General features: G+C 40.0%; 2 protein-coding genes across 2 annotated transcripts; both read right to left on the bottom strand.

Moving 5' to 3' along the window:
- Positions 1-7,064: 7,064 nt before the first annotated feature.
- On the bottom strand, positions 7,065-12,299 carry LOC103152948 (uncharacterized). Its single transcript, XM_007573656.2, has 8 exons — positions 12,199-12,299; positions 10,988-11,126; positions 9,666-9,882; positions 9,196-9,305; positions 8,981-9,092; positions 8,642-8,843; positions 7,768-8,094; positions 7,065-7,455 (listed from the first exon to the last, which is right to left on the bottom strand). The coding sequence occupies exons 1-8, from the start codon at positions 12,297-12,299 to the stop codon at positions 7,320-7,322; spliced, it is 1,344 nt and encodes a 447-aa protein (XP_007573718.2). The 3' UTR covers positions 7,065-7,319.
- Positions 12,300-13,950: 1,651 nt separating this feature from the next.
- On the bottom strand, positions 13,951-25,897 carry LOC103152949 (uncharacterized). Its single transcript, XM_016661612.1, has 9 exons — positions 25,722-25,897; positions 24,120-24,208; positions 22,347-22,441; positions 19,622-19,838; positions 18,234-18,346; positions 17,887-17,998; positions 16,876-17,077; positions 15,428-15,754; positions 13,951-14,185 (listed from the first exon to the last, which is right to left on the bottom strand). The coding sequence occupies exons 1-9, from the start codon at positions 25,820-25,822 to the stop codon at positions 14,059-14,061; spliced, it is 1,383 nt and encodes a 460-aa protein (XP_016517098.1). The 5' UTR covers positions 25,823-25,897; the 3' UTR covers positions 13,951-14,058.
- Positions 25,898-26,965: the final 1,068 nt, after the last annotated feature.

Here is a 26,965-nt window from a genome sequence, read left to right as displayed (position 1 = left end):
TTCCTGGGCTGATTCTGTTTAGGTTGTTTTCTCTGCTTCTGCTTCACTTCTGTGCTAAAATAACCAACGATTTCTAAAATGTTTGATTATATTAAACTACTGGCCAACCTCATGCAGTCTAGTGGAGTCGTTACCTTGGTCTTTGATTGGCGCTGGGGCGATGGCGACGTGCGTTGGCGCCTCACAGCCTGATGGGACGGGGCACAGGACGTCAGCCGTCCCGTAGGGGAAGCGGAAGTGATCCCTGTGGATCCTAATGGCAGCTTCAGAGACGAGCTGCTGGTCCTGGCAGCGCAGGAGGCACTGAAGAACGACTTTCTCACGTCGCAACTTTATCGCAATAACCCGAACCTGACACAGGAAGACATGTTTTCATTAGGGGGGGATTTTTATCAATGCAGTACTTAGATTCTAACCCCTTAGACATTTCAACCCAAATTCTCTGTTTGAGACAAAGCAGCTGAGAACAGATTTTACACACGACTGGACTTTATTTAGTCATCAGGCAACAAGTTGCACTCAGAGAAAAGGGGGCTGAATACGCCTGCATGCTGCATTTTCAGGTTTTTATTCGTAAAAACCATTTTGAATCGGGTTTAGTCTTTCTTTTTCACATTTGTACACCACTTTGTGTTGGTATTTCACATTAAACTCCAAAGACGTCCACTGTAGCAACATTTCTACTTTTTACCGGCTTACGGAAACAACCAGAACATAAATATGAACTTTTTATCCATATGTAGTTAAATCCACTAAATCCTGAGGAGAAGACCTTCATCATGGCTTTAAATTAAACTTAACTAATCATTCATCCTCACCGTTCACACAAATGAGCAGTTCTGACCAAAAAACTGGCAGTTTGAATGTCTATGTTTGTTTTTGGAGTGAATTCTCTTATTTCAGAACTTGGTAAATGTTTCTAAGGTTATTAATCCAAGATGAGTTTCTGTTCGCTGTGTAATGTGACACGGCAATAATCTGTCACATTCCTGGGGTGGGATCAGCGCCTCCGACGAGCTTCAGCTGCTGAACGCAGAATCAACACACTCAGAGGGTTTTCACTGTCAAAGTGTGTGTGTGTGTGTGTGTGTGTGTGTGTGTGTGTGTGTGTGTGTGCGTGCGTGCGTGCGTGTGTGTGGATGTGAACAAAGCAGCTACAGAAGAGTCGCAGTAGACTAAAACAACCACACTGAAACAGTTCGGAGGAGATGATCTAGAGCTTTTTGCTTGTGGTGTGACCTTGATGTGACCTTGATGTGACCTCGGTGTGACGCAGTGACCAGGTATGTGGGGCAAGCATGAACCCAATGGCTTCCTGTTGCCAGGTTTGCATTGCATTGTGGGATGTGGTAGAGTAAACTAACAAAGAAAAGGCGGCAAGTTTTTTCCATAAAGCTGAATTCTCCACACAACCATCATCTGAATCTGATGGAATATTCCCAGAACCGCACAGCATTCTGGGAGATGTAGGCAGAGGAAAAGCTTTAGCTGCTCTGCTAACATAGTTTAGTGGCATCAGCTCACTCGCTCTTTGGTTGCCTAGCAACAAGCTGCTGGGTAGGAAGCAGTTTCAAGTCACCCCCCCTCCCACCTCGGTTACCTAGCAACCAAAGTTACTAGCTGAACAACTTGTAAATGCAGCAATTTCAAATTCCACCACTGCGACTCATAACTGATTAAAATAAAAACTAAAAACAAAAAAATCAACGATTTGGAGTAAAAATTGGGCGTAAAACAGGAAAGGTCATGTCACTATTTCAGATATTTAAAACATAAAAACTAATCAATAATTAGTGATATCAACTGATATGAAACATAGAATGTAGTTATAAACCCTGCAATTAACTTGATAAAAAGTTTTAGTTGCGTCTACGCCTGGATGCAGCTTGAGAGAGCTGATCTCTCAAGCTGACTCTTTCGTGCTTCTCACATCGAAATATTTGCTTTTGTCAACTAGTTGGAGATTAAAGTGTCTCCATAAAATATCTGACCTCTTTCTTTGTTGTCCGATGCTCCAGATAAGCAGATATCAGCAGCGTTCTTGAACCTTTGACCCTTAACAGACGGGCCGGCTGTCCTTTAAGAACTGCAAAATGAAAACAAAACGTTAGCAGCAGCTGAAAAGCTCAGGTCTCTGAACCCAAACTCAGTAAAATGAGACAAATACTGATCTGAGTCTGAACGAGAGATGCACCGATCCGATATTAATATCCGTATCACTCGGTAAGTAAATATTGAAAAATATGTGTTCCTAATGCATAAGGGCAGATCTGTTTGGTGTAATTCTATGCTTAGTGCTCTCAGCTACACCTTGCTTTATTATTTATTTTATGTTATATTTAGAATTCTTAATTGAACTCTGAACCATTTGAAAACAGTTTGTTGAAGTTTGCATGTTTGACCAAATGTTTTTGCCACTTTTCTTTTCTGTTATTTATTTTCTGTTGGCTGTTCTGCTCCTAACCGCACCGACTGAACAGGTTAAAGTTGTTTTTACATGTTTGACCAAATCTGTGAAGCCGCTGGTAGATTTCAGTCAGTGTGCTGTATTGGCGCAGAGTTATCGGATAAATTTGTTATTCAGTACAGTTATGTCGGGTTAGGGGTTTTTTTTGTTTAAAAAAAACGAAAAAAAAACGTCTTATGTCAATTCAGCTGTTTTTCTGTATCAGACCGGCTGGTGCTCAACCTCAGATATTAATATCGGTATCAGATGAGAAACAAGAGGATCGATGCATGTCCAGTTTGTGGATATCTATCATTTCCCGCCCTCAGCCTCGGAGCGGACAGAGCTTCAGGTAGCCGCCGTCTCACCTGTTCTACCTGCAGTTGGGCTCTGAGGCTCAGTTGGCGGCACTGATGGTTTCAGCTCAGAGGAAATCAGAACCTGGATCTGCGGCATCCCGTCGAACCTGCAGAGCAACAGAAACATGTTTCTGACACATGAACAATACGGACTTCAGACATTACCAGTTTGGAGCAATTTACTGGAAAACAGGAACGAACCAGGAAGTGACCTCGCTGGCACATTGTTACATAAAACTAACTTTAATTAGGTTAGGATTATTGAATTAACACAACATAAACCTCATTATTATTCACCTGTTTGATCTAAACTGTAAGTTTACCATTCTGATAAACTGCAGCAGTTGCTGCAGATTCATTTGTTGACTTAAAAACCTGAACACAAGTCTGCTGCTGACAAAAGACTTTTAACCGCAAGGATTTAATCTGATCTACGGGAGCCCAGGTGAGCAAACAGAGCGAAACCGCCTGATGAGCCTCTAAACGTCCGTTTGCTTTTAGAAATGTGTTGTTCTGATGCAGATGGTTTTAATTTATCAGAACTTGGAATTAGTTTTAAGGTTAGAGATTTCTTTGTGTTTGGGACATGATTTCAAATGTTTTATGCATCTATGTCATCATTATCTATGTCAGGAGTTTGGTTTTGGTTTTCATACAGGAACTGGAAACGTTCATCTTCACTTCCAGCAAAAACATGACAACAAGAACACTATAAAAGTGAAGGGAATTAATAATCCAGTCAAATCAGGTTTGATTTGACTGGATTATCCAGCTGTGAACAAATTCACAGTTGGATATTGTTTTGGACTTTGACTAGGCCATTCTAACACATTTATACAGGTTGTTTTAATCCATTCCATCGTATCCTTGGCTGTATTTTTAGGGTTAAAAGTTAAACTTTCAACCTGCATTTCAGCCAACAAGTTTTGTAAGAGGGAAATCTGGAGTCGACTCTCGGCTGACTGAGGAAAACGTAACAAACCCATTTGTAGCTGCAAGTTTCCACGTCACAAAGCCCTGAAGGTTTGGTTTGTCATCAGTCTTACAGAATGAAAGGCAGTAAAGCTGCCGGTGTCAAAGACAGATCATTTGACATATGAGTAAGTGTATAGTTAAAGCCCTGGGGACATTCATAGAATCAGTTTGGGTAGAAAAATAACTCAGTAACCTGCAGCTTGGCTCCGAACCCAAATACCACAGAGCTAATTAAACAGACCTGAGTAACTGATCAAATGCAGAAGATTTCTCTGCTAATGCTTGTTAGCACAGTGCTAACAAGCATTAGCACTGTGCTAACTGTGCTAACAAGCACAGTTAGCACTGTGCTTGTTAGCACAGTGCTAACAAGCATTAGCAATTCTGGCTGCCAATCAACATGGGAAGAGAAAAAGTTTACCTGATTTCTGTTGGTCTGATTATTACTTAACAGAAAACAATATGATAGGCGTCACTGAAGAAATGACAGAAACAGAAAGGATTATGTTTTCAACGAATTTACATGTGGATGAATTTACTAAGGATTGGAGAAAACTATTAGCATTTGCCTTTGAAAGTATCTATAAAGGCTCAGAAGGAATTAAGTTTAATAAAATGACAATGTTTCTTTTCTGCAATGTTGTCACTTTAAATTTTTGTCTTATTTTTACCCTTTTAACATCACATTCCTCACACTTTGTTCCCGTGTGATTGATTTTTATTACATGGTTTTCTTTGGACACTTTCAATATACAATATAAAAAAAACCTGTGAAAGTTGTAAATCTCCAAATTCACTCCAAACACAGATTATGTTTACTCATATCGCTACTTAATTTTAACTTTAAGAAAAAGTCAAAATTTTAAGAAAGTCAGAATTTTAAGAAAAAAAATCAGAATTCTGAGAAAAAAGTCAGAAATTCAAGAAAATTCAGACTTTTTTAAGAAAAAAAGCCTGAACTTTAGAAAAAGTCTGAATTTTGGGCTCCATGTCCAGTAATGACCATAGAGATGATGCCAACAGCAAATCTACAACAGAATGCTTAGTTTTTTTTCTTATTAGAACAAATCCACATTTTGCAGTGAGTGAATCACTGATAGGAAGAAAGTGGAGCTTACTGTGTTTTTCATTACATTCCCATCAGCTGAACCTGACTCTGTCTGTCCGCCTCGTCGCTCCAGAGCTTCACCCACCTGAAGGTCCAGAGCAGCAGAGCGACACCGAGGATGAAGACGAGGCTGTAGGTCACAGACCTCAGCTGCTTCAGCGCCGGCGGCTCCAGAACGCGGCTCATGGTGGAAATAATCCACTCAGCTCTGATCCCAGGTAGGAACTATCAGAACTTCGACTCATTAAGGCGTGGAGTCCAGATCCGCTTTCAGATCTTAACTTTTCACCTGAAGCAGAGCAGGATGTCCTGGCGTCTTATCTGCTCAGTTAAATATTAGCAGTTACGTTAAATAGCTCTTCTAATATTTCAGTTCCACTTAATACTTATGTACACATTTAACTCTTTTTTCCTTTTTCTGCTTTTCCATGTTACATTTGTTTAATATAAAGTTAAATATAAAGGAAACTGAGGAAATTCTCTTCTGTTTCTGATCTATTTAGACACTCAGTGAGGCCGGTTCTTATGGAGGACTAATCGTGCCAAAATCAGCCAGACATATAGAAATAAACAAATATCTTGTTAAAGTAATTGTTACACGCACCAGGACTGGAGTCAGTGTAACAGACGCTGATTTTTCCTGTAAACAGGACAGAACAGGATGAAGTAACGAGGCAGAAACAACTCCGTACTTCTCAAATCCTCCTGGAATCTGTTATGTTTATTAGACATTGTGTCCATGTTATTCTTCTTTGTCATTCATTTGTCAACATGCTTATTTCTGTAACGAACAGTTTCGTTTAATCCTTCCATATAAAGGCACAACTTGTTCTACACTTCAACACACTTCATTCTCATGGTAACTCCCATTCGCTACCCAGGATTTTACTGTATAAACATACAATGCATTTGTATTTCTTTGTACATAAACATTCCAACAGAAAGACATATGGCTAATCAGATCACAGGTAACATATTTATAACTGATAACTAATGTTAATTAAACAATGTGCACATAAAACCTCAGCTGGACCGCAGTCTCTCTTTTCCCTCCCGGCGCCTGTTAGTTCAGTTGCTATAACAACAAAACACACTATTAACAACTGTGTTAATAATGCTAAATAAGTTCTTAGAATGGTTACGCTGTGAGAGTAGGATGATTACAGACCCTACTAACTTGTAAACAGGATATAACAGGAGGCAGAAACAAATCCGTACGTCTCAATCCAGCCAGAGATACAGACTCTGGAGCGATTACAGAGCACACTGCCTCCTACTGGTATCTTTCTGCTACTGCAATAAAGTTAATTAAAATAGATGCCAAATCTCGAAATTAGAAATATACATAAAAATAATTAATTCAATATCAAAATAGAAAAAGAAAATAACAGAAACCATTACTTTTGTTGCTTCCAAAAAACAAAAAAATGATATTTTTTTGATGCAATATTTGTTTTTAATTTATCATCAACTTAAGTGAAAATTAAATAATCACTTTTATTTTATTTACAGTTTTATATTATTTTCCTTTCACATTCAGTATTTATCAAATATTTGTAGTTTATTGTCACTTTACATTTTTTATTCTGTATGTCTTAAATATTTACTGTCATGTTTTTTTTATCATGCATTGATTTATTTTATCCTGTAATATTTTTGCTTTTATCCATTAATGTATAGATTTATTTTTTTGACCATGTTTTAATATTTATACCGTTTTGATTTTCCACTCATTTCCTATCAACAGGTAGGAAATGAACAGGACATTTTAAGAATGTAAGAGTTAACTTGCTTCAGTGAAATCACATGAACAACCTCAGAGCTGCTGAGGGTTTTCATTCTCTACTCGTCTGCAGAACTGTTCTGAAACTCTGACTGGTTTAACACCCATTTGGACCCGCAGACACTCAGTGCAGTTTGTGCTGTTTCTGTCAAGAAGCCAATCATCTTTATTTACTCCAAGCAACCCCAACAGAGTTCCGGCCCAAGCAACCCAAGCGGAGCTCCAGCAGATTTTACTGCTGTATGCGCTGTACAACAGCTGCTGGAAAAACAAAAGCGTTTTGTTGTTGACTATCCATCCATAAAGCTCTTGCTGCATTTTTGTTGGTTGTGCAGGAGGCTCCATTTTTGCTTTTCAAAGTTGTACGGTTGTATAATTGTGCATCTGTTTGCAGTCATTTTCACATATGAGTGTAAACGCTGAGTTGGGGGTGTGGCCAGAAGCAGCTTATTTGGATTTAAAGTGACAGGAAGCCTTAAAACAGCTCATAGACCCATAGATCTACCCTAACCAATCAGAACAGCTCCCCTATCAGCGTGACCTGTTACCAAACCAGCACAGCAAGTGGAAAAGTAAAACTGAATCAATAAAATTGAGTCAACATGGCTTTATGGATGTGGACGGAGGAGTTTTCCAAGGTTCCCTCTCCTACAGACTGTTTCCCGGCAGTAGTCCAGTCTCTCCGAGGACGGTGTTGACAGCAGAGGAAAGGCGAGCGCTGTAGTTAAGGAGTCGGCCATCATAAATCATCTGCTTTGGCTTCAGTTCTGTTGGTCCTCGGGATCTGCAGAAACAGGAAGTAGAGGCAAAGGTCAGCGCTTGGCTTTGACCTTTAAACAGGACAGGATTCATTCTGGGGCACATTTGGTTTTATGACATCTGGGGTTCGTTTGGATCGCATCCTTCAAAGTATTTCTGACTTTAAGATTTGAGAAGTTAAATAATCTAGTCTTGGTCTCCATTAAAATCGTTGTGAATTTATGCGCAAGTGTAAAATTTTTATCAACTGGTTCAGTATGGAACATTGTGACCGTTGGTTTTCAAGCTAAAAATCAATAGCAGAAACATACTGGTGAACCTGAAGGCGCTGACTTACTTGATGTGGTACATCCTGGCCAACTTCCTGTCCACCCAGACGCAGACTCTCTTCGCCCTCAGCACTCCGTGGACGGTCACGGCGAACATGCCTCGGGGGTTGACAATGGTCTTGAAGTTGCGATATCCAAACGGAGGCTTGATGGGCTCGCTGTACAGGTGGGCCAGGATGTTGATCCCTGAGACGTTCTGCCACTGGTCCTGCTGGGGCAGCGTCTTGGGCGCTGGAGGGGTCAGGAAAAACTCACTGGGAACCCAGTTATTCTGAAACATGTAGCACCTCTCTGCGCCAAACTTCCTCTCCAGCTGTTCCAGCAACTTCAACCAGCTGTGGAGAAGATGAGGAAAAAGTAAAACTCTTAACTTTGGGCAAAAAGCATAAATAAATAAAAAAATTAAAAGTGAGCTACGCTAACCCTAAAGCACTAATCATTCACATTAGTACTTCTAATGCTAATGTGCTACAACAACATGGTTTTTAGCGGAAGCTAATGCTAAAATGCTAATGCGCTGCTGTCCGTTTTTTTTGTGTTTTTGTTTCTGTATCTTTCTTGTTTAAAATAAAGTTATAGAGTCAAAAACCAGAGAAAATACAGAGAGGAAACAGAAATGCAGCATAAACAGTCTTGTCCTTTCAAAATAAAAGCATGAGTAGACCTTTATGCCGATACCAAAATCAAACTTTCAACTTGTCAAACTTTATTCTACTGTAAGTTTACTAAACGGCGGAGTAAATTAGAGATTTAGAATTTATGCAGAAAAATTAACTTAAGGGGAAGCTAAGTGTGCTAAATGTTTTCACAGTTAGCAACACAAAATTAGCTCTGCTAATGCGCTATTAGCAGAGCTAATCTGAGTGGAAACAGAAGCTCTACCTGCCGACCGTCTGCGGCAGGATGAGCTCGTCCGGGTCGTGCAGCGCCACGTATTTGGACCGGTACATGGACCTGTACAGGCAGTCGTTGAGCGCCGGGATCTGACCGAAGTAGTGGATGTCACCAGGATCCTGATCAGGTTTAGCTCTTCGAGAAACATTCAGGTACTTTGACAGAGACCAAGGAACCACCACTACTAGACCTGGAGAGACACAGGGATGAGTGGATTTACGCAACACCTCAACAGACGAGAAGCTTTTTAAACCGTTAATCACTGTAATACAATGGCTTCCTAGCAAACATAGCTAAGACATAATCATTTCTGATCACTGAACTTACCTTTTCTTGTGTAATAGTCCAGAACTCGCTGGACGTCGGCGCTGCAGTTAGTTTTGTAGACGGCAACTTTGTTCACTCCCAGTAACTGAAGCATCTCCAAACTCTGGACCAGCTGAAAGCGAGAGCAGAATCTAAGTTTCTATCAGGTTAACGTCAGATTCATGTCAGCGTAAACATTAGAAAACATGTTTAATGTTGAACGATTCTCCTGCTACCTGCAGGACGTTGGTGAAGTTGTACATGGTGGAGAAACAGCTGGTCACGTTGTAAAGGAAGGAGTGGCTCTTTGCTTTCTGATTCTTCACCTCCAGAAACTCAAGATCAACTTTTAAATCACAAAAAGAAAAACAAGCATGTTTAGAATTTAGAATTTAATATCAAAATTCTAACTTTCATTTCAGAATTCTGACTTTTTTGCTCAGAAGTAAAAGTCAGAATTAGGACTTTAATCTGACTTTAATCCCATAGGATTAAAGTCAGAAATCTGATTTTTTTTTTCAGTGGCCCTAATCCTCCTGCCTGAAAGTCTCCTGAGATAAAATAAAGTCTATGTTTACAAATGTGTCTAAGATATTTGACTATAGTCGCTAGCATCATCAAGCCTGTTAGCCGTCATTCCTAAAGGTTGTCAAAGTTCCTCCGTACCTTTTTTTTTTTTAGGTTTTATTTCCTTTCTTTTTTGTACCTTTCTTGTCGATGGCCGTTGAGGTGATGGTGACGTAGTTCGGCGCGCCGCAGCCTGGTGGGACTGAACACATGATGTCCGCCGTGCTGTACGGGAAGCCAAAGTGATCGCTGTGGAGGCTGACGGTCGCCATGGAGACGTGCATCTGCCTGAGGCAGAGCAGGTGGCAGCTCAGGTCGACTTTCTCACCACGAAAAACTATGGCTATCACCCGGACCTGACACGAAAACACACATTTTTATACGTCCTTCTACTTTTTTATGGTAACCACCAAAATGAACACCAGTCAGGTGAGACCATGAACATTCATGTGCCAGAATCTATCGATATCATTGAAATAAGCTGTGAGTATTTCTTAAAATTAAATAATACTGAACATCTTTTCACACTTTTTGTTTTGGTAGTGGTGCTAATTTAGAAAAATTTCCAAGGAATATTTAAATGTGACTTTTGTTCCTATTTTGATCACAGTCTGTGGAGGCGTTGCAGCGTGACGTCACAAGATGCTGCCCCGCTCTCCGGACTGATTGATGGGATTTGGGAGTATGCAGATAAAAACGGCTTTGATTTAATTGATAAAGTGATATCAACTAAATCTATTTATGGAATGTCAAACTTGGAAATTTTGAGATGAATCTCAGAAATCTTCTAGAAAAAAACTTGGTAGTTTCTGAGTTCAGAAATAAACTCAATAAACTCCCGTATTTTTTTATTTCTAGAAAAATTCTGAAATTACTTGCAACATGTCTGGTTTTTTTGATCAAATGTTTGACTTTTCAAACTCAGAAAGTTTCTTGTTTTTTCTAGAAAATTCCAGAGTTTGAGCTAAAAATTTCAGTCTTTTTGCAGAATTTAATCTTCCTTTTTCTTTTTTCTTGAAAACAGTGTCATACAATCATCATCATCCTCCTCCTCCTCCTGCAGCTGCCAGCGAACCCAAATGACCTGCTGACTGTTTTTTTAAGAGATGCTGCTGATGGACACTGAGCAGGTTCTTCCAGAGAGAAGAAAAGGTCTTAAAATAAAAAATTTCAGTATCTGTCACTTTCACTGTTGTCCCTCTGAACATACAAAACATTCCCACTTGTTAACATGTGGCAGGATTAAGAAATAATCTGTGTTTTCCTCTTTCCGGGATGTAATTGTTATGAGTATCAATGCAGACACGTTTGAGCTCCATGAAGCAGAAACTATAATGAGGTTTTAATTCTCCATCAAGTGTGGAAACATTTTAATATTCAAATATTTACATCTTTAGAGGCACAAAAAAGTGATTTTCAAAAGTGACTCGTTTTCTGTGTTTGCAGTTGGAGTTTGTTAACCCGTCCCACTGCGACGCCCTGCATGGCGTCATGAACACGCTTCAGCTGACCTGTGAGGCCCGCCGTCACGGTCGGAGTTTCAGTTGGTTGAGCTGAAGGTGGCGCTGTCGGGCTCCGCAGCCGGAGAATCCAGCCTGGCCTGCAGAGCAACAAAGAGCCGGTGCCACATTAAAGCCCAACCACATGAGTGCATACTGATCCGAATATGAAATATGAGCTCTTGCTGCTGCCTGAACCGGTTGGATCGCACTGAAGGAATGAAACATGACCACTCATGTTTTTAAGATTGCTTGAGTTTTGTTTAACAAATGATGACACTGTCGCTACATGATCCTCCTGGAGGAGTGAATCCTGCAAGTCTGCTGCCTTTTCCATCTAATCGCTCAAACTGGAATTATAAAAATACATTTGCTTTGTGGAAACGAGGTGGAAACTCGTCTCTGTGTAGAATGAGGTGATTTTTCAGCTGCAGCTTCACTAAACTTTAACGGAAACAAATTTTTCACATTACCAGTCACAAGATGAACAACCAGATGTTACTACTGCTGGAAACGACAAAGACGACGACAGGAAGTGGTGGGATGAATGACGTACACAAAGGTTTTATGAATTAATGGAATCACAGAAATTATGAAATTGTGTTTTTTCGACATTAGCAGAAAATCAACAAAGATTTGTAACGAAAACGCAGCAAGTGACTCAAAACAATCTGACAGGTTTCCATAGACAAACAACTTTCTAAGCTATTTTAAATAATAAACTGAGCTTACCACACAGACTGATAACCAGAATCCACAGGAATGAATGAATGAATGAATGAACGAACCACTGAAGGAGAGATGTGCTGTAGCAGGTTAAAGCTATAAATGCTAATTTCCACCTGAAGTCTCAAAACAAAAACATGCAGAATAAAAACGACTTTTTGTTAAAAGCTTGAAGACATTTGTAGTTAACTGAGGCCAAATAAAAGAAAAACTTAACTAGAATTTATGTTTAAAGTCTAATATGTAGAACTGTTGACTTCCCCAGCTACCATCCTGTTCTCCTAATGTAGAATCAATAAAATTGATTATTTCTCCACCCTGGGAACGTATCAGTGTTTCTAAGCTGCATCTGCTGCCAAACATCAAACTAATAACGGGTGTCTTCCTCTCTCCGTCAGCGGAAACGTTTTGTCTGTAGAAAAGCAGATCTCCGTGTTTTCCTCCCACCTGAACGTCCAGAGCAGCATAACGTAGGAAACCGTCACGATGAAGCAAAACGTCCAGGATTTCAGCTTCTGCAGGCCAGGCAGCTCCAGGATGTGACTCATTGGAAAAATGTCTGATATTTCTCTGACTCTTTAAATTAAAAACTGGAGAAAAGTGAGGAAGTTCTCCCTCCCCTCTCCGCTGGTTCTGGTTGAGGCGTCTGCTGCATCTTCTCAGTGCCAACGTTTATCTGTTAAAGGGGTGGATCATTTGTTTCCATTTACATGAAGTGGAGCAGGAAGTTTTTATGTGGCAATCTCATGTCTACCTGTGTTACCTGTTCATCAGCTTCACGTGACGCCACATTTCAGCATAATAAACTGGAAACTTCTTGTTTTGCTGCACGGCATCAAATAAAGGAGCAGTTCAGTCCGAGTCCTACGGCAGAGAGAGAACTGGTGCTCATCCATGCAACGGCTCGCTTCAGCTGCATCTAAATGGGTTTACCGACATGAGAGACGGGACGGTCCGTTCTGCTGAACGGCGTCTGAAGCAGGAAGGTTCTGGGTTTGAATCCTGGTTGGGTTCAGACCCAGGAATGTGGATCTCTCCCGGTAAAGGGGCAGTCCGTGTTTTGCCTTTTCCAGGCACTTTCTGCCATTTTATAGCATCATCAAGTCACTTCAGTCATTATAAAAATACCATGCATGTCAAATATGACTTAAAAAAATGTATGCCTGCTCTTTCTGAAGCTCTGCCTCCAGGAAGTCATCCCAACATGGCTCCTCTATTAACCCTTTAATGGGCTAGGTCCACCCAGGTGTTTTGCACAGCTGAATGGTTGCCATGAGATTAATGAGTGAAAGAATCAAAGCAAAACTCCAGGTTTGTTTTCGATGTGGGAAAAAAATACAACTTAAACTGTAAACCGGTCATAGGGTTCCATCTTTCTGTTTCTGTTTCAAGTTTGACATTTTCATGTAAATTTGTTTAGTTCCTCAGTATTGTTGCCTGAAGCTGTCTCAGTGCTGCCCTCTACTGGTGGAAACGGTACGACTTTGACACAGAAAAGTCAATTTCTTTACTTTTTTCTTTGGGGAAAAAAAGTTGCTCATCTCTCCTACACGTGGCCACGCCCCTCTGTGTCCTGGCCCCGCCCACTTCCTACTTTTAAACATTTTCAGGGGCGGAGCTGGTTAGTTTGGAATTTCAAAATGTTCAGACCGTCCTGCTTGATTTTGTGAGTAAATATTTACTGTCATTACTGTAAATATTACTGAACCAGATAATGACCAAAGAGTAGAAACAGGTAAAAAAATAAAAATATATGATTTAAGGTTCCAGCAAATTTACAGTATGAAGGAGAAATTTTGAGCAAAATTAGAAAAACTTTGCAGTCAGAGTTGAATTAAAGCAAAGACTCACATTTGATTTTCATTGTTTTATCGTTGTGCATCTCCTGTCTTGTGTTTCTACTTTATCTTCATCCTGCAGTGGGACGGTTGGATGCTTCTAACATTTCCCTCTCCAAGATTTTAATTTGTTAGATGATTTTACCCTAATTAAAGTTAAAATGTCCTGATCTGTGCTGGCGGCCAAATTGGAATCATTTCTAAGTCATAAGTCATTCCATCCGTCTGACGTCTCCGTCTCAGCTTGGTGCCCTTTTCTCCAACTCCTCAGATCGTCCTTCAACAGGAACAGACTGTAACCCATTGTTTCTTTATAAAAAGGCCCTTTTCCAGCTTTATCTTCACTTAAAAGATGCAGAAGTGTTTCAGAAATAGTTTTAATTTACAGTAACATATAAAGTCAGAAACATATGGTCCATATATAAATTGATTAAATGTCCTTTCTGCTGATGATGTGAACACGTCCGGCTCACTCAGGCAGGAGCCGGGTCTCATTGAGCACGGCGTTGACGGCGGCCGTCAGGCGACCGCTGTAGCTCAGCAGCCGGCCGTCATAAACCAGCTGCTGGGCTTTCAGTCCATTTTGTCCTCGAGCTCTGCAGAAACACAGAGGGAAACGTCCGGAAATGTCACAGTTTCTACGATCAAACATATGAAGCGACGCAAAAACACCATAAATATTCATGATTTTAAATGCTATTATTGCCGAGTCTGGTTTGCAATAACCTATCGGAAATCAAGCAGTTTAAATGTTGACGGTGTTTTTATGAAATGTGTAACTCTTGTTTTATTGAGTCGGTTTTAACATTTTCAGTCCGAGTCGCTGAACAGCATCGTAAGGATGCCCGAGTCTGGTTCCCTCCTCCAAACCCGTTCAATCTGCAGAACCAGAGAAACGAGGAAGCCAAGGCGATCCTCTTCATCGCTCTGCAGGCTGTTGAATCTGCTCAAAGCTACAGGCTGATTAATGCAACAGAAAGTTACATTTATCCTCGTTAGCCTCATTAATAATTTGAGATGAACTTAAACAACTGTGTTGGTAATTACATATTCTGTATGGATGTTGTGCTGTATGTTTTATTGTGTTTTTTCTTGATGTTATTTATCTTCAAAGCAAATTGCCCCTTTATTGTCTTTGGGGGACAATAAAGTTTATCTGACCTGAACTGAAAAGTTGCATAAAATCATCAGAATCACAAATTCTTTGGGACGATTTAAGGACAAATTCAACCAACCAACATTGGGGAGGATTTGGTTGATGTCCAGGTGAGAAGGAAAGAAATTTCCTTGCGTTTGGTTTACATCTTTTCAGCTTTTTGAGGTTGAACAGTTCTGCAGTTCATAGCTGAAGGTTGTTAGAGACTTTTTGGTATCATTTTGTTATTACTTTAGTTCATATTCAGTCTAATGTTAATCAATAGTTAATCAACATTCAGTCTACAGATTATTAAAGTGTTCTCTTCCTTCTGTGTGCATAAACTGACCTGGAGGCCCCATCTGCTTGTTTGTCTTCATGTGAAACAGTTATCTGTGTGTTTCCCAGACCTTAAATTATGTTTCCACAGCTGCCTCCTTATCAACCGGAATACTCCCTGCCTTAGAAACTGCCTGTGTGCAGTAGTATATTTCTTGATAATAAAAGACAAGCTGTAACCAAAGGTCTCCAGACGCTCAGTGAACGGCTCGGAGGAGCAGTTTGCTGAGTCTTCTCCTTTTGCAAAAACTTGGCCATAAAATTCATATACATTGTCTGTGGTTCTTTTATGTAGGTTCGAGAAAAAATACCTATCAAGGTGAATCCATTTGTTCTGTCAGGTCGATGTGCAGTGCTGGCTTACTTGGTGTGGTACATGTGGGCGGTCTTCCTGTCCACCCAGGCGCAGTTCTCCTGCGACCGCAGCACTCCGTGGACGGTGACGACGAACACGGACCGAGGGTTGGCGATGATCTTGTAGTTGTTGAAGACCGGTTTGGGTTTAACAGGTTCCCTGTACAGGTGAGTCAGGATGTTGACCCCGAATACGTTGTGCCAGTGGCCCAACGCAGGCAGGACGTTTGGCGGCGGAGGACGCTCCGTAAATTCGGTGGGGAACCAGTTGTTCTCGAAGTTAAAGCACCGGTCAGCGCCGTGTCTTTTCTCCAGAAGCGGCAGCAGCTGTGACCAGCTGCAGGAAGCAGGTCCGAATCAGTGAAACACTTTCAAAAGACGGAACAGGAGGGAAAACACAAAGGAGTTGAGCCAACTCAACTCAAAGATCTGCTACGTTTCATCAGGAGCTACGAAAACAGCTTCACTGATCCAATCGTATGGTGAAAATAGTTCGCAGCTGTCTTGTGATTGGTCAGAAGCTTGCTAACGCGTTTAATGGAGTTCGGTTGTGAGGTGTGAATGCTAATCAAACTTTGATCTCTGGTCCTCCAAACCTTGGTCTGGGTTCGGCTGAAGTGAACTCCGGTTCGGTTTGAATGCGTATGTGAACGCCAAGCGGACCAAAGACCGCTGCAAAAGCAGGAAGTGGAAAACAGTGCAGGGCATTCTGGGTAAATAAAACCAAAACAAACCTGTTAGCTTAGCGCCATCAGGAGAAACGACCTGTGGTCTTTCACCAAAGACTAAAGAGAAATCCTACAACCCCTAATATCTTCTTCTTCTATGGTGGCAGTTTGCAGGCTTGGTGTATTACCGCCATCAACTGGACGAAGACGTTATCCAGAAATTCAATTTATCTTTAAAACCTTAAAATAACTATACTACACACACACACACACACACTTAATTTTGTGTCTTTTAAATATTTAATAAGTGGTTGAATTATATCTTGTGATTGATGCTTCCCTAATAAATTAACTGTAGTTATTGAACTTCCGTTTCTTTCCCATGTTGTATTCCTAATACCTGACACCATTTTAGTGAAGAAAGAAGTTGTGCTCAGGTTTTCATGTTGTTTCCTTCAGTGGTTCTTGATGTAGCGCCCCCACAGGTGAGGAGGGAAACATGATATCCTTGAACATATTTTCTTGGATTTGTTGTTCTGCATAAATAAACTTTCTCTCCTGTTTTCATCCACGCTGGGCGATCAAACACCTTCAACTTCCTTTGAGCAATATAATCACCATCACATCATCACTGGCTGTTTGAAAAAGAATCATGAAACCTTTTTCTGCCACTTCAAAATCATGAAATACTTTTTGGTGATCTTGCAGGTGAAGAGCCAGTTAAACACAGTGAAGTAAATTGATGTAATTAGATATTTAAGGCTAAATGTCACCTGGAACGGGTCAGTACCTGTCGACCGTCTGCGGCAGGATGAGCTCGTCCGGGTCGTGCAGCGCCACGTATTTGGACCGGTACATGAATCTGTACAGGCAGTCGTTGAGCGCCGGGATCTGACCGAAGTAGTGGATGTCACCAGGATCCTGATCAGGTTTAGCGCGACGAGAAACCTTCAGATACTTTGACAGAGACCAAGGAACCACCTCCACTAGACCTGCAGAAAGACGGCTGCTTTTAGTTCACACTCAGACAATTAAAAGGAAACAAAAAACTAAATATAAAACCCAAACAGCAGAATATTTCTGCATTGTTGAACCTCATGCATGTGTTGTGTATTTGAAAATAACGTATCAATGTTGTCATCAAAGGGTCAAAAAGAAAAGCAAAACATTTTCCCTCAAATATTTCCATTGTAATAAAATTAATCTTCAGTTTAGAGCTACTTCTTAACAAGATCCAAACCAATAATCAATAAGTTCATTTCAGTGTTCATGGATCTGATTTCTGAGACGCCTCACATTTCCACACAGTTAAAAAGTTCATCCAGTCTTTTAGACTTCTGCTAAATTATTCACCAAGATAAAATAAAAACAGCTGTTTTGATCAGCTGCAAAAAGCCGACACTTTGCATCTGGACTGACTGTCAGAAGAAAAGTCGTTTCATCATTTACTCTTCTATCGCCCCCATGGTGTCACTTCCACCTCAACCTCTGAGTTGATTTCAGGCTTCTTTTGTTTTAATGTACTGAGTAATAGTTGGTTTTTAAATGTGCTTTATCAAAGGATTTGCAGGCTGTCCGTGTCGCATCTTCTCTCATAGGAAAGAACAAAGTAAAAACTAAAAATTCAAACTATGTTAAAAACATAACAGTAACTATAACTGAGGATAAGTTTCCCCTCCACAAACGGGTTTGAAGGCGTTTTACTTTTTTAACTCATGCATCGTTTTCACATATTAAATATTAAGCAAAGTGCTGTGCTATGCTAACCGTGTTTATGAAGGTGTGAGTCAGTGTGCTGGACCTTTGTCGGTGTAGTAGTCCAGGACGCGCTGCGTCTCGTTGCTGCAGTTCGTCTTGTAGATGACGATTCTGTTCACACCCAGCAACTGCAGCATCTCCACCGTCTGCACCAGCTGCAACACAGTTTGCACTGTAAAAATCAGCCTGAACTTACAGAGTTGATTTCCAAAGCAGTGATGCAGAAAATGATCTTTGGTTTGGAATTAGCTTCGCTTCAAGGTTTGATTTGAACATTTCTGATGCTGTTTGTCACCTTAAAATGTGTTTCAATGCACTTTGAGCTGCCTTGTTGATCAAATGTGCTAAAAACAAATTACCTTGATTGATTGATTGATTGATTGATGTTACCTGCAGGATGTTGGTGTAGTTGTACATGGTGGAGAAACAGCTGGTGAAGTTGTACGGAAAGACGGTCAGTGCTTTTTGATTCTGAACCTCCAAAAACTCGAGATCAGCTTCATCTAACCCACAAAGAGAGAGAAGACGATATTCCTCAAAAATAACCAAGATGGCCGCCACCCTTCTTCCATCACATGAGGTGTGCCTCAGGGCTCTATTCTCTTCACCAGCTACCTTCTTTCTCTTGACAATGTTTCAATATCCAACATTTGCAGACGACGCTCAGCTCCACGTCGCTACGTTCACACAGCAGGCAAATACCAACTAAATCCGATTTTTATTTTGCACGTATCCGACCTAAATCTGATCTTTTTAATTGTGCCTCTTCCCTATGTTGAACTAAATCAGATACATTTCAGATAGTTTTCAAAGTGTTTGCAGTCTGAACGGTCATGTCGCATTTCATCCAACGTTTACGTCATTCATGTGAGACGGGAGTCAGAATTCAGCACCAGAAGAAACCAAACACAGTAAGTCCAGATGTAAACAGTGGCTGAAAATGATAATTATTACTCTGAGTCAGTGAACGCATCACATCACAATCCAAACACACTTCTCTACAGACGCTGCAGTCAAAGCCTGTTGCTGTTAGCTACGCTCTCTTATCAGCTCCCTTCGTTTGATTCGATCCGCTGTTCATGCCGTCGGCTCTCATCGCTGAATAAATTTAAAACGGATCCAAAGACGGCAGCAGAAATGATGACTTCCATGAACAGAACGCTGCTGTGTGGCGTCTGCGAGGAGGATAGCAACTAGTTACATTTTTTATTATTATTATTATTGTTAGGAATACTTTTACTCCTCTGTGCTTTTTACTTTTACTTGAGTAATTTTATTGTAAAGTGTTTCTACTCTTCAGTAAAATTTCTGGATTTTCTTCCACTGAAAGAAAAACAAACATGTTTTAAGCAGAAAGTCACCAGACAGACTCAGACCTGCAGATTCTGTTAAACTTTCTTCACTTTTTTATTGAAAGAAACTGATTTGGAAAATAAAATATTTTGCTCAATTTTTTTTGTGACTTCTATGAATTATTGTCATTTTAGTCCTGAAAATGTCATGATGTCATTTTTAAATTATTATAATTTGATCAGGAACTCTGTGCTTCAGTAGACTTTTTACCAAATACATTTTCACTACTCAAGCTGTGCTTCTCTCCACTCTGGGGTTGAAAACTGCTCAGACGTTTGATCACAATGTTTCACAATGCTGTGTGAACGTAGCCTAACAAACCAAAGTCGTATCTCCTGTCCCCTCCACCTGGTTACCTGAAATAAAATCCTGGCCTGCATGCTTCCACCTGCGTTACCATAGCAACCCATGCAGCGCTGCGGTACCTGGGTTCCTGATGGCCGCTGAGGTGACGGCTACGTGGGTCGGCGCCTGGCAGGCCGGCGGCAGCGGGCAGGAGACGTCGGCCGTCCCGTACGGAAAGCCGAAGTGATCCCAGTGGATGTCGACGGAGGCTCTGGAGACGTGAAGCTGCTCCCTGCAGCGCAGGCTGCACTGCAGAGACACTTTCTCTTTACGGAACATGATGGCGATAACAAGAACCTGACAAAATAATAAATTAGATTAAATCATCTAATGCGTCTTCCATGGAACTCAATCAGCTCAAAAAGAAACATCTCAGAAAACTGAATAATCAGATATTCAAAGCAGAAAAACGTTTTAAATATCATCCCACTGATGGATTCAAATGAACAGAAAAACAAACATTTGAACATGGATGTTAATTATGAATAAACTGTTTGGATCGTGGGTTGTTTTGGGGTTTATTTCAATCTAGTTCCATCAGCCTCGTTTCTATTTTACTTTTTCTTAGTGATTCTAGTTTATTACGTTTATTTCTTCTGTCTAATTATTCTTAATTACGTTTCCTCTGTTTAGTTTTGATTAACTGTTAGACTCTCCCTCGCCCCTGTCCCTCTCTGTCTCACCTGTAATCAGCCAATCAGCTCAGGTCCTTTGCTCCACATTCTCTCTCCCAGTATTTACACACCTTTAAATCATGTCATTTCCCAGATTTTCCCAGTTCCTGTGATTTTTTGTTCTCCTCTGGCTCCCTGTGCTCCCATGTTTTTTTAATCTTTATTTTTCCATTAAATCTTCATCTGAACGCCTCAGCTGCTCTGCATTCGGTTCCTCTTTAACGTTCTGGATCTCCAGAACCAGAACAAACATGGAAAAGCAGCTTTCAGCTTCTATGCACCACAAATCTGGATCAGACTTCCAGAAAACTGCAAAACGGCCGAAACACCGAGTTCCTTTAGATCAAGACTGAAAACCTGTTTGGAGCTGCTGTTCATAACACTGACCAACATATTTACCCTGATTAATGATGCTAACAACGGCACTTGATAAATGTAACATCTCTTATTGTTTTCTATGATATTTTATGGTTTTATGATGTAAACTTTAAACTTCATTTCTGCTGAAATGAGCTGCACAAGTGAAGCTGATTAAACATTAACTTTGGCGTTTATATGTACAGTTGCACTGGATGCAGTGGCTTTCTTCAGCTTTGCCAGTAAAGCCTCTTATGTTTGTGTTGTAAATGTTGCTTTTAATCTTATTCTTGTTTTATGGGACTGTGTGAGAGTCGCTGATGGAATATTACGGAAATATTCTGTCAGCGATAAAAAGTAGCCAAAAAAGACCAAAAATTTCTAGACCAATTTCAAATATTTACAAGAAAAAAGTATTGTCTGACGTCAAAAAGTGGCAAATTTACAATAATTTCCTTCCCTGCTCCCAAAAATAAAAGGCATAAATTTACACTGTTAAAATAAAGGTATGCTCTGACACCATGTTTCTCAGCCCCATGCTCACTGCTCTGCAGGGTTTAGACGTTTTCCTGTTTTAACACGCCTGGTTCAGAGGATTCCAGCCTGTTCATCCGTCGTCAGGGGAAGTCAAGTGAGCTGAAGCAGAGAAACGTGTAAAACATGCAGCGAGCCTTGAGAAGCGGGTTGAGAAACAACGAGCTGACGTTTTAATTTCAGAAATTTACAGGAGAAAAAATAAAAGATTTAATCTCAGGTTGAGGTGGTAGCAGAACAATATCTCCCAAATCCCATGTGAGGCGTTGAAGCTGCAGTTTGCAACTTTTTTGAAAAAAATATTTTCTACATAACTGTTAAAACGCTCACCATGTTGTTACAGATAATCCGTGAAAAGATTAATCTCCTCCCTGAACTACTACTCCCGTCTGAAAACTGCACCAAAAATCAACCAATTAGAGCCAGGGGGAGGGGCTTAGCGCTGTCACTCAACCTCATGCATGTGCTGCTACATATGCTAATGGTGGAGAAACAACTTCCAGTTACAGGAAAACTGTTTGTTCACCATCGCTGGCAGTCATACTAACCAGCCTGAGCATTCATTTTCTTTCAGAGAGAAAGTGGGGAGGAGGGAGAAGGACGAGCAACGCCGCACAACACTGTGATTGACAGCACTAAGACCCGCCTCCTGGCTCTGGGAGAAGGCAGATTGATTTTTTTCACTGATTATCTGTCTCATAAACAGCAACGACATGGTAACAGTTTCAACAGAAATAAAAAGAAATGTTCATAAAAATTCCATCCTGCAGCTTTAATGCGGTTCTGCAGCCGGGACAAATTGTTCTGATCCAAAGAAACAAACCCAGACAAATATTCACATGTGAATCTCCTAAACTTACTAGCTCAGTCTTAGAGGACGCGTCAGCTTCTGTCACAAATGTCTGGCTTTTTTTACTAAATATTTGTTTTCTACATCTGCAAAATTAATCTTGAAAATTCCAAGTTTGTTTTTTGTGCCCACATTTTCGCTGTGTGGGCAGAAACCAGTTTTCCTCCATGCCTCTGTGAACTCAGATGTCTGCTGACAACTAATCAGCACATTCCAATCAACAACTTTACATGCCACTTTGGCAGCAACTTTCCCACATCGAAGGAATTGAAACTTTAACAGGGCGTATAAAGACACCAGGTGATGCAGGCTCTGATGGGAACAGCCTGCTTCCTTCCCAGAACGCATGTTTTCATGTTGCATCACAGATTCCAGGGATTTTTTTCTTACCTTCCTGGGTTTGGTTCGATGCTCCAGAAAAGCAGACACCAGCAGCGTTTTGGAGCCTTTAACTCTTATCAGATGGGCCGACTGTCCTTTGAGAACTGGAAGAGGAAAAACATTAAAACATGCTAATCAGGAAGAAGCTAAATGGAAACATTCAGTTTGGTGGATAACAAAACAGAATCAGTGGGATCAATCAGGTGTAATCATGGGGAGCAGCGATTGGTGTTGGTTCATTCACACCAGTCCCGTTTAAAACGCTTTAATCCAAATGCAGTCTGATTTCCAGAAGGTCCAGTTTGGTTGCTGAGGTGTGAATGCTAAGCTAACTCTGGTCCTCCAAACCTCGGTTCGGTTCGGTTGAAGTGAACTCTGGTTCGCCAAGCGGACCGAAGACCGCTCCCAAAGCAGGAAATGGGCTACAGCGCAGGGCATTCTGGGTAAATACAACCAAAACAAACATGCTGCAGCTCGCGTTCTCACTAAAACCAGGAAGATAGAGACATAACACCAGTGTTAAAGTCACTACACTGGCTCCCTGTAGCTCAGAGTATAGACTTCAAAATACTGTCGTTAGTTTATGAATCACTGAATGGTTTAGCACCACAATACATTAAAGATCTGTTATTGCTGTACCAACCAGAACCAAACGAGGAGAAGCAGCATTCAGTTTTATGCACCACAAATTTGGAACAAACTTCCAGAAAACTGTAAAACAGCTGAAACACTGGGTGCCTTTAAATCTCAACTTAAAACCCACCTGTGGCTAAATTAGGGTTAGAGTGCGGGTTTTGATGTCATCAATGTTTTTAATGTTTTTATCTTTTCTTTTTATCTATTTATTAATTTCTCTTTCTCACTGTTTACGTTTTAATGATATACATGATAACAACAGAAACGTAAGTGAATTTTAAAAGAGCTATATCTAGAGGTTAGAGTCCTTGTCAAACGGCGTTTTGACTAAAGTCCGAAGGGTTGGAGTCCCAGTTGACGGCGTCTCAACTAAAGTTCTACAGCTTTTTATTTCTCTTTCTCACTGTTTACGTTTTAATTATGTTTTTTAAATCTCTTTCTCTTTCTCACTGTTTATTACATGCTGTTTTTATTTTAATTATGTAAAGCACTTGAAATGCCTTGCTGCTGAAATGTGCTATACAAATAAAATTTGATTGATTGATTAATGATGCTAGCCTAGCGCCAGTGGGAGAAATGGCTCCTGGTATTTAGCCAAAGACAAAAAAGAAATCCTCCAACTGCTAATATCTGACGCCTCCAGTTTTGTTTACATTTGTGAAGAAGCGCTCAGCTTTTTCTTCTGAGGTTTTCATGTAGTTTCCATTAGTTTTTCTTGATGCAGCGCCCCCACAGGCGAGGAGGGGAACAGGTTGGTCAAAGGCAGAGGTCTCCAGAGCGCCACAGAAATTTAAAGTTTTTCAAACAAACTTTTGGTGACTATTTTTTATTTTATCTGCCCAATGACAAACTAAAAATATGTATTTTAATCAAATTAAAACTGATATGCAGATCATAGTTTCAAAAATTTGAGGGTAGATTATTTCCTTATTTAAAAAGATTTGGTTTTGAAGAAAAAAAAAAGGGTCAATGTTTGTTGTTGTAGTTACTACAAAAATATGATAAATGCATAAACTTTAGTGAATGGGAATCTATTGTTTTTTTAACATAATATTTTTCCCCTAAAACATTAAAAATCTGCATCTGTTCTTGATTTTCTCTGTTCTCTAATTGAGCATCGCTGCAGATAAAAGCACAGCATGGGACCTGTAGTTCCTGTGGTTTGGTTCTGGACCCAGGCCGGCTCGTCTGACAGCTGCATCATGTACTTCTGGGGAGGCAACATCCTGTCTGACCTGCAGAGCAACAAAAACAGACAGTTTAATATTCCACCTCTCTGATCAGCCTAAACAACTACAAATTGAAACAGCCAGTGGAGATAATTAATTCATCTATAATAATCATCCAGACACAAAGTAGCATAAATAAGTTATTTTCTCATTCTTCCATAAAATCCATGACATTTAGTGGATTAAACAGACCTGAGCAGCTGATTAATGTTTCCTGTTTTTCTAAACATGAGCAATTCTGGCTGCCCTTTAATCTGGGAAGGATGTAAGTCAATCGTTCTGCAGAGAAACAGTAAAGTTGTTTCTTTTTTCCCTCTAAAATGAAGCAACAGCACGTTGGAGGTTAGAGTCTCCGATCCTCCAGCCTTCCTGGCAGGAGTTGGCTGGATACTTAATGTGATTTTACTCAACGCGTCTGGGAGGAAATTTATACAAAATGAACTTTGAAGACAAAATTTCACTGATTTAATGGTAGTAATTACAAGGAGACAGGAAAACCAGGATCCTCCAGAAAAGGAGGAGTGGACTGAAATTACTGAAGAAATGTATATAAAGGAGAGAGATTACTTTTTAATTAATTTACGAATGGATGGATTTATTAGGAATCTGAAGAAACTGTGGCAGTATTTGGCTTTGAAAGCAGGTATAGTAAAGGCTCAACAGGAATTATGTAAAGAGATTATTTCATATTTTCTTTTTGTTTCCTGCAACATTGTCACTTTCATTTTGTGTTTTACTTTCATCCTTTTAACATCTTTCCCAATCACAATCCTCATACTCTGCCTGAGCAATGGGTTTTTATGAGATGGTTTGTTTTATTTTCACTCTTTCAATATATAATGTAAGACAAGAGGAAAAAGAAAATTAAGTCATGTTAGTCTCCAAATTCACTCGAAACACAGGATTTGTTTACTCATATCGCCACGGAAGAGAGTTAGAGACAGAAAATAAGAACCATAATTCTTCAAATCAACAAAATGCAACTTCATCAGTTCCACTCAGCCACCAATTCATTTCTGACATTTCATGTCAATTTCATTTCATGATTCTTGTTTATATTTGAGTGGCCATGCAGGTGATCCCAAACAGCAAAACCGCAGCAAATCTACAACAGAATGACAACGACTGAAACAACAGGAAGAAAAAGGAGCTTATTATGTATTTTTTATTATACTCCCATCCACTCAGACGCAGCTGAGGCTAAACCTGATTTCTGTCTGTATGTTTCATCCACAGCTTCCACTCATTTTAGGAAAAGTCAGAATCTTGAGATAAAAAGTCTGAACTTTAGAAAAAGTCTGAATTTTGGGCTCCATGTCCAGTAATGACCATAGAGATGATGCCAACAGCAAAACCACAACAGAATGCTTAGTTTTTTTTCTTATTAGAACAAATCCACATTTTGCAGTGAGTGAATCACTGATAGGAAGAAAGTGGAGCTTACTGTGTTTTTCATTACATTCCCATCAGCTGAACCTGACTCTGTCTGTCCGCCTCGTCGCTCCAGAGCTTCACCCACCTGAAGGTCCAGAGCAGCAGAGCGACACCGAGGATGAAGACGAGGCTGTAGGTCACAGACCTCAGCTGCTTCAGCGCCGGCGGCTCCAGAACGCGGCTCATGGTGGAAATAATCCACTCAGCTCTGATCCCAGGTAGGAACTATCAGAACTTCGACTCATTAAGGCGTGGAGTCCAGATCCGCTTTCAGATCTTATCAACCTGAAGCAGAGCAGGTGAAAGACAGAGGGGAGGAAGCTCACCTCGCCTTATCTGCTCAGTTAATTATTAACAGTTATGCTAAATATCTCTTCTAATGCCTCAGTTCCACCTAATAGTTTATTTAAGGGGACATTTAACTGTCAAAATTATTTGAATGTTTCATTTTTTTCCTTTTTATGCTTTCCATGTTATTTTTGTTTAATGTAAATGTGGCAGTGATTGTCAAACCAAACGTTATATAAAGGTTCGACCTAAAGGCACAGATGCGCTGACCTGATGCTTCGTACGCATGCAAAACAAGTCCAACGTCCAAAACTTCAAGGTCACTTTTCATGATTTACCGTTTCCAATTGGACAAGAAAGCAAAAAATATCAAACTTTACATCGTTTCCTCAGGTAAAAACCCAGAGCTGACCCAGTGCATGCTGGTCCCATACCAGTCACTGACCAGACCCACCGTTCAAAAAAAAGAAACAAAAATAGATAAAACAATTATTAATCTACAAATAAACTCTGAATAACCCCAAAAATAAAATAAAGAATAGCTCCAGCAGTAAACGGTTAAATATAAAGCGAACTCTGTGAGGAAACTCTTCGCTCTGTTCAGACGCTCAGTGAGTGAGGCTGGTTCTTATGGAGGACTAATGCTGCCAAAATCAACCAGAAATACAGAAATAAACAAACAGCTTGTTAAAGTAATCAATTAGCCAAATGTTGTATCCAAAGAAACTAAAAAAATGTTTTTTAATTATATTTTTATGGCATAAATTATCAGTTTATAACTTTTATTAATGTAACATAATCACTTATTTAATTTTTCACTTTATTTCCAATTTAATAGTTTTATTAATTCCTTTTGCCATATTCTGTATTTATCAAATATCTTTCTTTATTGTCACATTTTTAATATTTGTTTAGATTCTGTATTTGTTACATATTTACTGTTTTCTTTTTACATTGATTTATTTCATCCTGTAATATTCCCTCTTTAAATTTTCTCCTTTGTCCATTTATGTACAGATTTATTTTTTTGTTTCCTTTGTG

This window comes from Poecilia formosa, unplaced genomic scaffold, assembly GCF_000485575.1.
Source record: "Poecilia formosa unplaced genomic scaffold, Poecilia_formosa-5.1.2 Scaffold337, whole genome shotgun sequence".
Taxonomy (NCBI): domain Eukaryota; kingdom Metazoa; phylum Chordata; class Actinopteri; order Cyprinodontiformes; family Poeciliidae; genus Poecilia; species Poecilia formosa.
This window is presented reverse-complemented; position numbering and strand designations above follow the sequence as displayed.

Excerpts from the sequence above, each read along its gene's own strand:
- LOC103152948 (XM_007573656.2), bottom strand. The coding sequence starts at position 12,299 with ATGAGTCACATCCTGGAGCTGCCTGGCCTGCAGAAGCTGAAATCCTGG. Across the intron at positions 9,883-10,987 it reads AGGGCGTCGCAGTGGGACGG|GTCCGGGTGATAGCCATAGT; the intron begins GTTAACAAACTC and ends TTTTCGTGTCAG. Across the intron at positions 9,093-9,195 it reads ACTTCACCAACGTCCTGCAG|CTGGTCCAGAGTTTGGAGAT; the intron begins GTAGCAGGAGAA and ends TCTCGCTTTCAG.
- LOC103152949 (XM_016661612.1), bottom strand. The coding sequence starts at position 25,822 with ATGAGCCGCGTTCTGGAGCCGCCGGCGCTGAAGCAGCTGAGGTCTGTG. Across the intron at positions 22,442-24,119 it reads CCAAACCACAGGAACTACAG|TTCTCAAAGGACAGTCGGCC; the intron begins GTCCCATGCTGT and ends TTCCTCTTCCAG. Across the intron at positions 19,839-22,346 it reads ATCGAACCAAACCCAGGAAG|GTTCTTGTTATCGCCATCAT; the intron begins GTAAGAAAAAAA and ends TTATTTTGTCAG.